The 15,438-nt window shown below is 31.9% G+C and overlaps 1 protein-coding gene across 1 annotated transcript in view; it reads right to left on the minus strand.

The window, feature by feature from the left end:
- SI (sucrase-isomaltase) overlaps positions 1 to 4,222 on the minus strand; it is a 77,518-nt gene extending 73,296 nt beyond the window's left edge. The window contains 5 exon segments of the mRNA XM_057738943.1: positions 625 to 734; positions 1,032 to 1,149; positions 2,733 to 2,869; positions 4,104 to 4,140; positions 4,142 to 4,222. Of these exon segments, the coding sequence (XP_057594926.1) occupies positions 625 to 734; positions 1,032 to 1,149; positions 2,733 to 2,869; positions 4,104 to 4,140; positions 4,142 to 4,222 (483 nt within the window).
- Between the last annotated feature and the right edge of the window lie 11,216 nt (positions 4,223 to 15,438).

A 15,438-nucleotide genomic window follows, 5' to 3' on the forward strand; every position in this document is an offset into this window, starting at 1 on the left:
AATAACAAAATTAGTAATGTTTATTGAGTGTTTATTCTTCTCAGGACACTTTATCAAATATTTTACATTAACTATATTATTAAATTCACCAAAAACTACTGCCAGAAGAACTATTTTTTTTGATAATTTTATTTATTTATTTATTGGCTTTGTTGGGTCTTTGATGCTGCGTGTGGGCTTTCTCTAATTGCGGTGCACGGGTTTCTCATTGTGCTGGCTTTTCTTGTTGTGAAGCATGGGCTTCAGGTGCACGGGCTTCAGTAGTCGTGGCATGTAGGCTCAATAGTTGTGATTCGCTGGCTTGCGCAGGATCAGCAGTTGTGGTGCACAGGCCTAGTTGCTCCACGGCATGTGGGATCTTCTGGCGCCAGAGATCAAATCTGTAACCCATGTCCCCTGGATTCTTAACCACTGCGCCACCATGGAAGTCCTCAGAGGAACTATTTCTTATGTTATATTTGAGTAGACAGGCTCAGGGAAGTAGAGTAACTAGTCCAATTACTTCTTCACTTTGGAATAAATATTTATTAAGAGAGAAAATGTCTTGGTGGGGTGAAGGGTGTGTTCAAAACACGTCTTTTATTAACTTTATTAACTTCTCTTTAGAAATCTCAAAAGCCAAACCTTGAACCGGAGACGACTGGGTGTCTGACTTTGAGCTGTGAGGAGAACACTGTTAATGTCATTTCCAAATAGTGTAGGTGAAGGTATCCTGTTTAATTTGGCTTTAAGTCCTTAAAGAAAGAAAAAAAAAAGCTTGCATGAATTATAACTTAATTTACAAAGATCAATAATTATTCAATATTTTCATATTTTTTCTAATTTTTTTGCCTGTCTCACAAATAATGATTTCTTTCCATTTGGAAGATAAAATCATGCAAAAAATAAGTCCTTAATATATCTATTTGAATATTCTTGTGTACATATTTCCCATTTATTTTACTGAAGATATTTTTCCAATGAAAAATTTTAAGTATACTTTTTCATTCAACTTAAAATTTGTTGGATCACCATGAGAGAACACTTCTCACCAGTATTTGTTGATGTTGTTCCCTCAGCATTATAGCCGTGGTTATCTGCGAAGAAGCACCAAGGAATAACAGAATCATTCCATGGCCTCCAGCAGCAACCTCGAGTTGCACAAAGTGTCTGATAAAACATTTATCAAAGGAATCATAGGATTAGTATTGTTATCATATGTCTCTTTTAAACGTTCATTAATTCCAATAAATATTTGAATGAATGTTTAAAAAGAAACATTTCTTCAAATATATAATGTGCTAAAATATACTTTATTCTTTTGTTCCTTTCACTTGGAAGAAATGTAAATATTTGATGAATTGAATTAGTTACACACTATCAGAGACTGATGCTCTGAGTTGTGATTTATCAAATTTACATATCAATATACATTATTGTAAGTTCATGTTATTTGAAAGCTTCGTACCCTCCGGATAATTACAGGCTCTTCTGTTGTCATGTAGTCAATGCAAAAGAACTAAAATATTTACTGTGTACCAATTATGTATCAAGCTGCAAGTGAGGCTATAAAGATGAAGATATGGCCCTAAACTTAAGCCTACATAAAATGTTGAAGATAGTTATTTCCAGATGATTATTGGTTCAATATGATTTAAACTATTTAAACTAGTTTATGTGCCAGTTGTTGCAACTAGTTGCTGCCATTACATCCAATGGATGAAGTAAAATACTAAATTCTCAGTAATTTTATGATCTATATGGAAAGATTACATGAAGTGAAAGAAATATTATATATGTTTATAGTAAAAGTTGTGCCACATGGTGATGTTGTGTATTAACATTGGTATAATTAAAAATCTACTTAATATTTAAATTTAATAGTGTGACATTTTCATAATTTGAATACTTGTAAGGTTTTTTTATTGGCTATTTGCCTTGAAAAAAAATGTTAAAAGCCTCCACTTTTACCAGCGGACGGTATACATGTTAACTTCTCTCCTATTTTTAACATCAAATTAGAATAGCATCAGGTACACATACATGTGCACACACATACACATGCAAATATGTACATTGCAAATGGGAGTATAATGGAATCTGAGCATTTTGGAGGGTCATTACCTAACAGAATCTAAAGTATATATGACTTTTGATATAGACACTGCAAAATGGGAATACACACACACACACACATGCATACACCCACATTCACTCATTAACCTTTTAATCCCACGCAAGTTATATCCATTCAGTTTCACTAAATTTTCTCCATTTGAGCTCCTTCTCCCCAATTACCAAATAATAAAAAATAAGTAACTTTAAAAATTTAAAAAAATTAAAATAATCAATGTTACTTTATTTTCCATAGACTCCTCTTAATGTCATCAACACAAATACTTTAATAGAGTGTGGATATTCTTTCTCAAATGTTCTATATTGTCAAAGGTTATACTTTTTTAAGAAGTAGATTTGAGAGGATAGTTTCATGAAGATTTATATATTTAACAACAGCTTCTTAAGCATGGGGAAAATATTAACTTGTTAATTTGAACTGAAGTACAGAAAAGCAAGTTCAGTAATTTCTATGATGTCTCATCTGTTCATACACAAATATGACAAAAAGAAATGCAGCCTAATTAATGGCAAGATTTTTAAAAATATGGTATTGACCCAATATTGAATAATTATCTTAATATAATTATAATAATATATACCTATTCATAAAAATATTAAAGAATTTTTTTGCTAACCCGTGTTGGAAATTGTTCTGGGATGCAGTTTATCCTCTCATTGATAGGATCATTCAGCTCACTTGGACATTTTCCTGAACCAGGATACACAGTGGTTGTGCAAGTGGTAGCTGGGCTTGAAGTAGAATCAATAATTTCTGGGGAAGAGAAGGGTCAATAAAAGAAAACATGGTTTTAAATTAATTTTTCAAATTTTTAAGTAACAAATACATTGAAAGTATTCATGAATTTACATATAATGAAAATTAAAATAAACTTTGCATTAAAAAAGGACCTACAAATTCAAGTCCTAGTCACCAAAAGGAAAAGATCCAAATGACATTTAAAACTGTGCAAAGCCCTGTTGACTGCTCCTTCAGAGAACCAAAACACATTCATGGGAGGTCTTGAGGTAGATTCAAAAGGAAACAAAACGTACATTCCTACCACACATGCAAACTGTGTTTTAGAGATGAAGAAAGAAGATGGAGAAACATGGATGGGGAAAGGATGTAGAGGGGACAAGAATTAGGGAAGAAAAGAGAAGAGTGGGAGAAAAAAGATACTTGAAGTGAATAGAAGAAAAAGCAAGGAATATCAAAGAAAACTAAATCCCAATTCCATATAGTAAAGAGGGACTTTCTAGCATGGCGAAGATAAATTTGATTGCTTCACAATGTAGTGAGCTTTCAGTTCACTAGAAGAAGGTAAAACAAAAGACTGGCAGCAGTAGAAAATGCTAACTACTGTTAGACTGGACCATAATTTGCAATATGTTTCCAATTCTGATTTAGTCAAGAGAGAATGATGCAGAAAGAAAAAATCAATTAGGTGGACCAGAGTAGCATGCATCAACTCTAAATTAGCATAGAAGTATTCAGGGAAAAAAAAAAAGATAAACACTTCAAGCCTGTTTTACCTTCCCTTCTGTTTTTCTCATACAATCTCTCTCTTAAAAAAAAGAAATTAAGCCTATGGCAAAGAGGCTATCCCCCTAAATTAGCTATTCCCCTTTGCAAGCGTCTGAAAGCCAGAGCAAAACCCCACTAATGAGGTTTCCCACTACTTAGAAGAACCTCACTGGTAACTATAGACCATTATTCCACTGTCCCTTAACATCCTGATCCCTTTGCCTCTTTGCTATTTCTTAAGCAACACAACATGGGGAAGGCCACTAATATCAAAGCACACAGATTCCTTAATTACAATGATGCTTCATTAAAACACCTGGAATATAATGGATAGAAAAATTTGGAGTAATTATGTAACTTACCTGAGATCTTTCTTCATGTATTTCCTCTCATATAGATTACTTTTCAAAATCCGTAATTATTATGGAGTAAACTTGATCTCAACCTTGCTATAATGTATAAGTATTTTCAAATTATTTACCTTTAACAGCAGGTGTCTTAGTTGCTAAAACAACAACCTAGGACAATAGCTATTACTGTAACTATAGAAAATAGGACAATCAGAGAGATTTCTAATCGAGTAAATTTCTTCCTCGCCATCTAAAGAAAGAAAAGGAATACATGTTTGAAATGTACAATATACAACTATAATAAGTGACCATTATCATAAAATTATATACATATATTTTTATACTAAGTGCAACACAAGCAGAGCTGCAGACAGCTCTAACAGTTTATAACCTAAAATAATACACATTGGTAAAAGTGTAAACAACACATGCAATTTTAAGTAAAAATAATGAATTAGTGATGCACATTATAGTAGTACACTAAAATAAAAATATGAAAGGAAAAATCTCCAAGTAGGTGTGTCTTGCTCTCTCATTTTAGAGCTTTTTTCAAGTCAAAGAAAGCTTATACTTGCACTGTGTTCCTTAATTCCACAACAATTGTATGAAGGAGATGCTGTTATTCACATTTTACTCATTAGGAACTTCAAGCTTAGAGAAAATAAGTTATTTTTTCAAAGTCAGAAGCGAGAGAGTAGCACAGACATGTATATACTACCAACTGTAAAATAGATAGCCGGGGGAAGTTGTTGTATAACAAAGGGAGTCCAACTCGAGGATGGACGATGCCTTAGAGGACTGGGGCGGGGAGGGTGGGTGGGACTTGATGGGGGGGGGAGTCAAGGAAGGGAGGGAATACAGGGATATGTGTATAAAAACAGATGATTGAACTTGGTGTACCCCCCCCCAAAAAAAAAATCCAGTACTTCCTACTATAACTACTGCTTTTCAATTTCAACACTGTTTTTTTTATAAGGATATTGTGGAAAAGAATATAAGTATGTGGCAAAGAAAATAAATATCAATATATAAAAGAATATAAATATAAAATGTAGAAAAGATATATATATATATATGTATGTATGTGTATACACACACATACATATTATTTAGGAGTATACATTTAGGAGTTGTTGGTTAAAAAAAATTAAACTGCATAATCTCCCAGTTCCACCCTCAAATAGCAAATAAAATATACCAAACTCTCATACCAAAAATATATATTTATTCCAGATATCATTTATGCATTTGACTTAGCATCCAGAGGTAACTATAGGTAGGTAGGGAAGAGCTCTTCTCTAGTAATTATCTTAAAGCTTATTTAACTTAGTTTTGACCATACATCTCTAATCTCTCCTAGTCTTAAGTTTCCATGGCTCTTCTATATTCTATGTTTTTACATGTTTTAATTCAATGGCAGATACCTAGATAGAAATTCAGAATTTTCATAGTAAGTACTCTTATAAACTGCTGGTTTTAAAATTAATTTTATTTTCTCTCTCATGCTAGTCCCTCCTCCTGTAGCTATGTCAATTCATATACCCAGTTGTCCCAAACTAAAAACTTCTTTTCCCTCTTCATATCTTTCTATTACATTAACTCATTCAACAAGTCCTGTTGATTCTACCTCTGGAATATTTTCAGAATTAAACCCTTATCTTATCCTCAGCAACGAAATATGTTTTTTGGATAACATGTCTTCTTAGTACATGCTGCTTAATTTTTCATCAATTCTTCCACATCTACTCTTCTAGGTAGGCTCCAATTTAAGCACCATTCAAATGCCATGTCATCTGTGAATGTTTTCCTACTTTTAGAAGCAGAGTTAATCTATCCTCTTTCCATTTTACAACAGCACATAGTATATCTATTGCAATTATGCATGTGTTAATTACCTCCATTAGATTGTTATATTCCTAATAGCAAGAATCATGAAAGTAGTTCAGAGCCTGATATCAAATAAGTACAGCTCAATTTTTAAAATATATCTTATGAATGAATGTTTAAAGATTAGCACTCAATTTTAGCATATGATTTCCTGTTATAGATATGTAAGCTGTTTATTGCATCAGTAATCTTCAGAGAAACTGAATGAATGTAAGCTAAGTTTAAACAAAGCAACAGGTGATCTATGAAGCTGTTTAGAAAATGAAATCCAGTTCCTCAATGTCATGTGAGAAACAACACAGTTGCATTTAATGTTTAACTCTCACTCTGAGTAATTTCACTTTGAGATCAAAAAGCCAGTAAAAATTATTGTGCTTTTCTTTTGTTAAGGGAAATCTAAAAAATGCATATTGTCATGAAGCTGATCCTCTTTAATCTAAAAAAAATCAGAACAAAATTAATGTACCAAAATTAAATTATTCATATGTGTACTTATAAACGATCGGTACTAAAACTGTTCATATGCTGTAGGTGGTAATTACAGTGATCATATTTTGGATCACAGTAATTTTAAGCAAAATATTTTTAAGGAAATTATATATTGATGTCCTTTCTCTGTATATTTATTTTCAAAATGAGTAATATTTTATTAGATGGTAACTTGATAACTGATCTTTAAAAGATTTGCTAGAAAAGATGAAATGTTTTATAAATGTAGCATTCTATTCTCCATATGTTTTTCTTAAATGAAATATATTTAATCATACCTAATAGATTACTTCTCTACACCTCAAAATATTTTTGATCCTTATTTTCATCTATGTAGAGTAATTCAACTAAACTTGCTGATTCTACTTGAGTCTGACAAAAATTATAATGAAGAGCTGGGTAAAGAAAATATTCTTCTATCTTTAAAAAATTTAGAAATGTTTTTTCCTGTTTTAGTACAAGGGGCTATATATTTTAAAAGGCAAATGAAAATATGTTATCACTGCTATTTTAAACAACTGCAGATAGACAGGAATATTGCTAACATGAATTAAAGGAACACACAATTACTTGGAAACATGAAAGTAACAAAGAAATGTGATCGGTAACTTACCTTATTTCATATCTGGTCTTTTTGCTCTGTTGTACCAGAGTTGGGTAAGGCTGACAAAGTAATGATCAGAGAAAACTACTAGCTATAAATTGAGCTACTCATAAAGTTTTATTGCACTCTCACAAACCTATCAGTATTTAATACACTTCTGTTCAACGTGAATCATAAAAAAACCTTAACCCTGAAAACAGTTTGTGTAAATATCTCTCTCCAGGAAGTTAAGTTAATTAATAATTGTGCTCTCAGATAGTCTTTAATTTCTAGAAGCTATGAACTAGCCTAAGAACATAAAACTTATTTATATATTTTTTTCTCTTTTCAAAATTGTATTTTTTTTACTACTTGGATGTTGTTTTAATTACTGTTTTATCTCACTGTATGAAATTTAAACTCTCACTGGAAAGTGGAAAGATATTTGTAAACTAGGATTTGAAAAAACATTTGCAGGAACTAACAACTAGCAGATAATATTTCATAAAAGGCTATGATTAAATAAGTTATGTCCTATGTCTTATTATTAACCTTAAGGTTGAAGAACTGACAAAATCTGTAAGAATGAAATGCGAAAGTAGAGATATATAAGTAATGCAGAAATAAAATCAATAGTTTATGAATCTATTTATTAGTTATGGCACTAATTTAATTATCAAAAATTATAGTATAAACATTTACCATTTCATACAGAAAAAAATGTGCTATCAGTTACACTACTGGTTTAAGTTAGAATAATGTTTAAGAGCAAAGGACTTATATTAAGAGACCTGGGTATAAATATCAGCTGTCCCACACATACCTGAGAAACTGTGGGCACATTTGTTAATTTTTTCAAGACTCAGTCTCTTTATCTACAAATTAGAAATAAAAATCCTTATTCATAGGGTCATCGTGAGAATTTTATGTGCTCACATAGACTATTCTCATTATTACAATCTCTCTGCTATCACAAAGAGTACAACGTGACTCTGAAATGGTTAGTACTTGAGTTCTGCATATAATCTGGGCACTACCTTTTCAAAGGAATATATATTAAAATAATGTGATCACACAGAGTGGAGTAACTAGTTTACTGAGGCATCCTAAATATAAGTTTAAAGAGAAACAGTAAAAGAAGTATATGCGTGGATTACTGTTAAGACTCTGGGGAGATACAAAGGAGAACTTCCAGTATATAAAGAGCAGTGATATGGAAATAAGAACAGAATCATTCCAGAATAGTCTCTGTGGGCAGAACTAAGTCCAATGTAATAGAAATTATAAGTGATTTCCTCTCTATTCACAGTGCACATAATTAAATAAGTGGAAAATCTCGTTAAATCAACTCAGATTTTCTAGAATCAAAATATGAGTGAAGCAAGGATATAGGATATAAGGTCAATATACAAAGGTCAATCATGTTTCTACATAAAAGCAGTGAGTGACTGAAAACTGAAACTAAAATATAGAGACTAAAAAAAAAAAAAGACTTATAGCCTGGAATTCTCTGATGCCCTAGTGGTTAGGATTCGGCGCTTTCACTGCAGAGGTTGGGGTATGATCCCTGGTCAGAGAACCATCCCACATGCCTCGCTGCATGGCTAAAATACACATAAATAAATAAATAAATAAATAAATAAATAAATAAATAAATAAAGACAGGTAGAAGGAAATATAGATATAAATCATATTTAGAGACCTATAAAACAAACAAATGCAAGAAAAGAAGCAAAAAAAAAAAAGGTGACTATAGGGAGGTATAAATTTAAATAATCTCATTCTACATGCATTTTGTTGTGCTAGCTAACATCTAAATTTATTCCTACATTAAGCAAGAAATAAGAGTTTTCAATTAAGATTAAATTCATTTTAAGTATTCTGCTGGTCACTTTGTGCAATAAAAGGAGAGAGTCTGTGCTATTTTTTGGAGAAAATCTATCCTACTACTGCAACAACATCAACACTCAAGTTAATGCCAATAAGTCCAAGTGAATTGTTTTTGAAATGTCATAAGCCCACATTTTCTCTTTCAAGGTCACTAACAGCAAAATAATTTTAAGAAAAACCACCAAAAGAAGAGAAATCTGCAAGGGAAAATGACTAAAAGTCATGTAACACAGACAAAACAGCATTCAAAACATAAAGAAATATGATCAGAAATCATTTAATTACTGAAAAGGTATAATGTTATGTGACTCTAGGTTGCTTTTTATTAAAAATTAATACATTGAAATAAAATTAATTACTTGAAATTTGGATATTTCAGGTTGTGTTACAGTTACCTTGTTCTTAAGGAAAAAGGAATTTACATTTAAAAACTAGCTTCCCAAAAAATGACTTCAAGGAATAAAAATACTTTAAAATGACAACAACATATTTGGAGAGTTATTACAGCAAATTGTTGAAGTAAGGTAAAACATCCGGTATTCAGAAATAAAAATAGTTTCCAGTAAAGGAGAGAAAAGGTAGGGAGTACACATATAATAAGCTTTTGCATAAAACACCGTGCTATTCTTTTCTCATTATTTTATCCTTAAAAAAAACACACACAAAACAAAACAAAACATGAAATGAACAACTGCACTACAGGTGGGGAAGGCAAGGTTCTACGTACAAAGTCAGTGGAAGAGCCAGAGACTTCCATCCCTAAAGGCCATGCTCTTTGCATGAAAGCATGAATAACTGGAATTTAGCCTACCACATATTTTAAGCAATAAATAACAAGTTCATGCACAATATGGGCATGATATAAGCTCCTTGGCACTATCTGAATTACCTGGGTGAAGTCCCAGAGTTCATGAGGTCATTTCCATCTATCTACAAGGATATTAGCTTGATAGCAAGAGTGTACATGCAGGAATCACATGTTACAGTAGTGACTAGTTTCCAATGATGCATCTTGTTAAGGCATGTTTTATTTCTCTCTCAACTATGGAGACTGGAGATGTGGAAAGGGCATAAAATTTTTTGAATTAAGTTGATAATGAAAAATGCACGTAAAAGATAAATATTGCTACATATCCAGAGGTGTCTGTACAGTCTTAAGTATATCTGATTCCCCAACCATCTCCAGAAATTCTAAAATAATCCATATTTAGATAAGCCTGTGATACTAAATACAAGCTATAATGTTTACTTTAATGATTGATTCTTCCTAAGAAAGAAATGACTGAAAGTGTACTACTATGACATTCAAGATTTTTCATAGACAGCACTTCCCTTTGCTGACTACCCTTTCTCTTGACCCCAATCATTACCTAAATCTTGCTTATGGAAGTTGCACTAAAATAAACATTTAACTCAAAAACTGAATATGGTCAAATCAGTCCATTACTGCTTCCAAGGTAACTCAAGCGCTTAGTAAGTATTACATTTCCTTCCTATATGCTAAACTTGGTTAACAGAGGGCAGATAGCTTTTTAAATAGTTCATAAAATACTTTTTAAAAAAATTCTGGACCTTAAAATTTTTGTTTCAAATCTGTGGGGAAATAAAAGATTATTCCATAAATAGTGTTAGAAAAAGAGGGTAGTCACCTGGAGAAAAACAAAATGTTGGATTTTTATCTCACCTTTACTCCAAAATAAGTTTCAGACAAATTAATTCTTTAACATAAAATAAAACACAAAATTACTAGAATAAGTTTAATCATTCTCATCTACTTTTTTTTTCAAATATTAGCTATTATTTTAATTTTTATTGTTATTTTCTTTTTATTTATTTATTTTTTGGGGGGGTACACCAAGTTCAATCATCTGTTTTTATACACATATCCCCATATTCCCTCCCTCCCTCAACTCCCCCCCCACCCTCCCTCGAGTCCCCCCCACCCTCCCCGTCCCAGTCCTCTAAGGCATCTTCCATCCTCAAGTTGGGCTCCCTTTGTTATACAACAACTTCCCACTGGCTATCTATTTAACAGCTGGTACTATATATGTGTCTGTGCTACTCTCTCGCTTCGTCTCAGCTTCCCCTTCACCCTCTGCCCCCCCAAACCTCGAGTTCTCCAGTCCATTCTCTGCATCTGTGTCCTTGTTCTTGTCACTGAGTTCATCAGTACCATTTTTAGATTCCGTATATGTGAGTTAGCATACAATATTTGTCTTTCTCTTTCTGACTTACTTCACTCTGTATGACAGACTCTAGGTCTATCCACCTCATTACATATAGCTCCATCTCATCCCTTTTTATAGCTGAGTAATATTCCTCTCATCTACTTTTTAAAAATAAAAACTGAATAGAAATGTATCTAAGTATATTTCAAAACTCAGAAGCTATAAAAAAATAGATTGATAAATCAAGTACATAAAAATATAAATGATCCTCTTTGCCCAAAATACCTTAAACAAAGAGAAGATTAAAAAACAAATTGAGAACATTTGGGGAATTCATATAAAATGCCAAAGTTTACTTTCTGGAATTAAAAGTTCCTACAAATCAATAAGAAATAGACCAATGGCCCAATCAAAAAATTGCAAAAGATATGAATTGACATTACCTAGAAAAAAATGGCTCTTAGAAAACAAACGTGCTCAAAATCACTCACAATAAGAGGTATTAAAATTAAAACTGCCAGATCATGTTTCACCCCTGAGCAATAAAATAAATGAATAACACTGTGATGGAGAGTGTGTAGGAAACAGTTCTTCTCATATGTACAGTGGGACAGGAAATTGGTGAACAGCAATTTGGAGAATGTGTATTAAAATTTTAAATGTGTATGTTTGTCGACCCAGCAGTTACACCCATAGGTCTTTTCCTTAACACATATATAATTGCATACATTCACATGGTATATATTCACTGCGATTTTGTTTGTAACACCAAAAAATTGGAATTTTTAAGTTATTTTATTCCATTTATCAGGAAAACCCAAAGCATTTTTCTTTCCTAAAACATTTTGATGATCTAATCCTTTTATTCCTTTTTCCTTCCAAGCCATCTTCATCTTAAAACAATTGTACATCTTTTCCAATCTTTTCTTGTTACTTGTATTTTTACCATTTTACTTTTCTTTAATAGCTTTTTGCTTCAATAATTCATTGTCATTAATGATTTCTGCATTCTCTCAAGCAAAGGTATAACAGAAGGACAATTAAATCTCAGGCATGATTGTCAGCACTTCTTTCCCTTAACTCCAGGTCTGTAGTCTGTTCTAAATTAGAACCAGTTCTGCATTCTAAAATATATTGGCTTAGAACATTTTATCTCAGACATTCTTTTTTTTTTTTGATTTCCCAGGCATTGTTGAATGGGAAACAATTGTGAGCTAGTTAAATAACCAGCACATATAAAACAGAATATTATACAACCATTTAAAAGAAAGATACAGTGACTCGTACGTCAGGACTTACAAGAGAAAAAATGTAAGAAGCAAAATAGTGTGTATAATATGCATCATGAACATATATTACAATCTGAAAAAAACTGGATCTAATAAAAACCATATATATATATTTATATTTATCTTCATATTATATATGGTACATATATGTACCATACCCACCCACCCACACACACACCAAGCATTGCTTCTAAAGTCTTTTCCGTCTTACTCCTGCTGAACTTCATGAGGCATTCACTTTGGTAGGCTGCTTGGTGCAGAAGAAAGAACTAGAATCAGAATTAGAAGCGCTGTATCCAAGTCTCAGCTTTGACATTTATTGACCGTATAATCTTGGGTAAGCACTTTAACCTCTCTTTGTCTCAATTTACCTCAAGATTAAAGCAAAGATAAACCTTATTTTAATGAAAGACACTGTGTCCTAGTAAGTCAAATCATCAGCTTTGAGGCTACAAACCTAAGTTTAAGGTTTTGCTCCGTTATTTCTTGGTTTTGTGTGCTTGACAAGTGACTTAAACCATCTACACTTAATTTTCATAATTTATGACATGAGGATAATATCTATCTCCTAGCTGGGCCAATGAAGATACTGAGGTTCAGAAAGTTTAAATGATTTGTTCAGAGATATGAGATTGTTACAGACAGAAAAGACTAAATCTGTCATCTGATTAATTTTAATTAACTATTCACAACATTGTAGGGTATATTTTCAAACAAAATTTCCTTGATAGCAATATAAAAAGATACACACACACATAAATTTTCTTTAATTGCTCTTGATTAACATGAATATTGTAGTTATAATTATATAACTTAAGAGGATCTTACCTACTTCCGGAATTTACAGTATGTTGACTTTAGAGTTTCTTATTAACCCTTAACTGCCTTAAAAGTAGTGAAAGCTTGAAATATCGTATCATTCACTTTTATGACACTTTTTCCTATCTCTTTAAAAAGAAGTATTATTTAGCAAAATAATTTGAAAATTAAAATACAAAGGATTTAATTTTGTATTGGATTCTTGTGGGAGAGAGAGAGATTTGGAAGTAAGCTTTGGGATAACTAAAGATAAATGGCACAACAGGGACTGGAAATTAGTAACTTGAATATATTTTAGCTTTGGTCAAGAGCATATGTCCCTTTCTATGCATTCTTTAATTTGCACCTCCTCCTTACTATCTAAAAGATACATTTTCACATACATAAACATCAGTCAGAAATAAAAGTTAGATTATGGAAAGTTATTTGAACAAAGAGAGGAAACTAAAGGGAATAGATGATAGCGCCGTATGCCCATAATTACTAAAAAAAAAAGTTTGAAAGCCTAATTGATAGACAGAAAAATATAATTCAATAGTACTATTAAAGATCAGAGGAGAAAAAAGTCTTAGAAAGTACACTGTAGTGAACTATAAAAGGAATTCTTTCCATTCAGGTAAAAGACGTTTTAAGTAAAAGACTGAAATGAAATAAACAGCACTACAGGATGGTCCATAAACATTTTAAATAACCATAATACCTTTCTTATTTCCAAGCTCTACCCAGAATTTAGAAACATATTTGAAAAACATTTCAAGATCTACTGAGGATTCTGCGTCGAGTTAGATCATGTTCTTAACCACTGAACCTAAGCAATAATTAATGATAAAACACAGATCAAAAATATCTATTTATTGTCACACATACCAAATTTACTTTTATTTATTAACCAAATATAAATGAAATAATAATAATAAAGGGTTGTTAGCAGTGTGTTTTGGTTTTGTATAGGCTTGCTGGGTAAAGATCTGACTTTGATGATGCTTGATGATGATTTTACTGTCTCTCCACTACCACTTACTCAGTTCACAACTCCTAGAATAAACGTCTTGAATATCCTAAATAATTGTGAAGTGCAGGAGTTACACAATTTTCAGAAACAACAAGGCAATATACATAGCATTCTGTGGTTTCAGCAAACATAAATTTCTCGAAAAGTAAGATTAAAAGCATTCTGATTGTGATTTATAAAGATGCTTTCCACAGCATTCTTTACTTCCTTTGTCAAAATTGTTGGTACTGTCATATGTTTTTTAATATTAGAATAAACTCAAATGTAATTATTGGATGTTATGCCTTCCAGAATAATGTCTTCAAATGTGAAACCTGAAGACTTAAAGAAGGGCATGTAAGAGTCCCATGGAAAACAATTTGTTTACACAGAGACTTAAGCCATCAGATTTGAAGGCATTCATACTATCACAATAGTCAAACTACCAGAAGTTATCAACAGATGTCCCAAGCCATTCTCTGAGGCTTTCTGCTATCAAGGTTAAAAAAAAAAAAATCAAAGGGAGAATTACTTTCAATTTTTAAAGAGAAATGGATATTTCCTCAAAATATTAGCATGTACCAAGTATTTCATCACTATAACTGTATAGAGACAAAACTCATTCAAAGGTTCACTTAAAATGGATACATTTTATTGTATGCACATTTCCTTTAAATAAAGTTGCATTAAAAATTTTATAGGGATTATAGACGCACTGTGAATAAGAATTTAAGACTCACCCATATTTGGTGGCCAGATTTGTCCCAGATGCAGCTGTGAAGACTTTTACAAACAGGCCTTCATCAAGCTAACCCATTGTTAATGTTGTTTCAGTATTTACCAAATACTTGTGTGGTCATAAAAAGGCCTGTGTAATTGTTAAACACATAGATTTCAGAGTCCACACACAGATTTTAAGAACTATCAAATCTGCATGTTTAACAACCTTACCATGTGATTCCTAGAATTTGCACATTTGAGAAACAGGGCTTTTGTTTCCCCAATCCTTCTTAATAATTATTTTTCTACTCAGTTTTTCATGAGAAATTCTTCCAGCTCAAATTTCTATTACTCTGTGAATTATCCAAAGTTTTATGGACCTCTGCTTTCCAAAATTCCAGATATTACAGTATGCACTGACGACATCCTAATCAGGAATTCAAAAAAGAATAAATACAATAAAAGGCTAAAGATCTCCTACTTTGGTTCATTACATCAGGTAATGGAGTAAAAGAAAAGAAAAATATGGCATTGGCACTTCCAATGTCACCTTCCTAGGTGTAACAGCAATAAGGCTATGTACTTTGTTCAAAAATAAAGAAAAAGCTTTAAGCATTTTGAAAGCAATTT

This window comes from Hippopotamus amphibius, chromosome 6 (assembly GCF_030028045.1).
Source record: "Hippopotamus amphibius kiboko isolate mHipAmp2 chromosome 6, mHipAmp2.hap2, whole genome shotgun sequence".
Taxonomy (NCBI): domain Eukaryota; kingdom Metazoa; phylum Chordata; class Mammalia; order Artiodactyla; family Hippopotamidae; genus Hippopotamus; species Hippopotamus amphibius.